The sequence below is a fragment of the Pteropus vampyrus genome, unplaced genomic scaffold, assembly GCF_000151845.1.
Source record: "Pteropus vampyrus isolate Shadow unplaced genomic scaffold, Pvam_2.0 Scaffold413, whole genome shotgun sequence".
NCBI classification, from domain to species: domain Eukaryota; kingdom Metazoa; phylum Chordata; class Mammalia; order Chiroptera; family Pteropodidae; genus Pteropus; species Pteropus vampyrus.
In genome coordinates this window covers 172,430-173,656 of record NW_011889194.1, presented here as the reverse complement: position 1 = coordinate 173,656, position 1,227 = coordinate 172,430, and the positions used below count along the sequence as shown (strand labels likewise).

General features: G+C 53.1%; 1 protein-coding gene across 1 annotated transcript in view; it reads left to right on the top strand.

Annotated features, from left to right (window-relative positions):
- The window catches only part of XYLT1 (xylosyltransferase 1), a 74,845-nt gene that overhangs the window by 51,552 nt on the left and 22,066 nt on the right, over positions 1-1,227 (top strand). Inside the window, 2 exon segments of the mRNA XM_011380902.1 lie at positions 623-686; positions 771-832. Of these exon segments, the coding sequence (XP_011379204.1) occupies positions 623-686; positions 771-832 (126 nt within the window).

Genomic DNA, 1,227 nt, shown 5'->3' with positions numbered 1-1,227 from the left:
CCTCCAGTGAGGTCCAGGAATTTTTCTTTTGAATATTATTACACTTGGGGAAATTCTGACAAGCAGCCAGATTTAAAAAACCAACTCATTTGTGAACTTTAAGGAGTAACAAGAGGCAGAAATGCCGTCACCTTCACAGAGATCTCTGCACCGCCTGGTAATTTATGGTTCTAGGGAAAGCAGAGGCAGGAGGGTGATAGATACTCCATCTGCTTCCCACGAGCCCCGAGGGGGCCTTGGCGCCCAGACCTCTCCAGGGTGGCAACCTCTTTCCATCCCATGTGGGCATCCCTCCTACTGCCTTCATACCAGCACCCTGAGCACCTTCCTCCTCCCCCCTGCCCCTCACCATACCCCAACCCAGCTGCAAAATAGTTAAACAGAAGGCTGCAAAATAGTTAAACGTATCACTCTAGGTCACTAGAGCCATCACATGGAGGCAGTATGCTGCTTTCAAACTGCTAGTTCAGACGGAGGGCAGAGACAACAGTGCCTGGCCAATAACCCAGTGTAAGGTGACCCTGCTGACTCACTCTGGCCTGTAATCGAGCCACCTACAGGTGGACACTGGCTGCCGCATGGAGCTCGGTCTCTTAGCCTGGCTCCTCGGTGTGGCCCACAGGCCAGCAGCGTCAGCATCACCAGGGAGGGCATTAGAAGTGTAGAATCTGACCTGGACCTGCCGAGTCAGAATCGGCATGTGAGCACCATCCCTAGGTGACTGGGAGCCCGTCTGAGAAGGACAAGGGTAGGACTCTGCTTTGTCGCAGGCTGCACCAGCCCCGCTATGGGCACTGGCTTCACCGGGGTAGACGTCATCTCCATGGTGCAGGTGGGGAGACTGAGGCACAGGCAGGGTTTACTCATCCATGGTCACACAGTTAGTAGAGTGGGAGGACTGGAGGTCCCGCGCAGGTGTTTCCAGTTCCAGCCCTGGGCTTTCTGCATCAGACCCCCACCAGCATCCTGGTTTCATGTCTACACAGATGCAGAATCCACAGCCAGTTTCATCCTGTCTCTTATAATCCCTCGAGGTTCCCACGACATCTTTCGCCTCCAAGGCAGTTGCTGCAATGAGTAATTTTTTTTTCCAGACCCGTTTTTGGTGGCAGATTGAGAGTCACTCAGGGACCTCCTCAAGCCCATGTTAATTTAGGCATAAACGTGGGTGATATTTTCGCTCCATTGTCCATGCAGAAAAGATCTGCTGAGCAGAAAGAGGGTTGC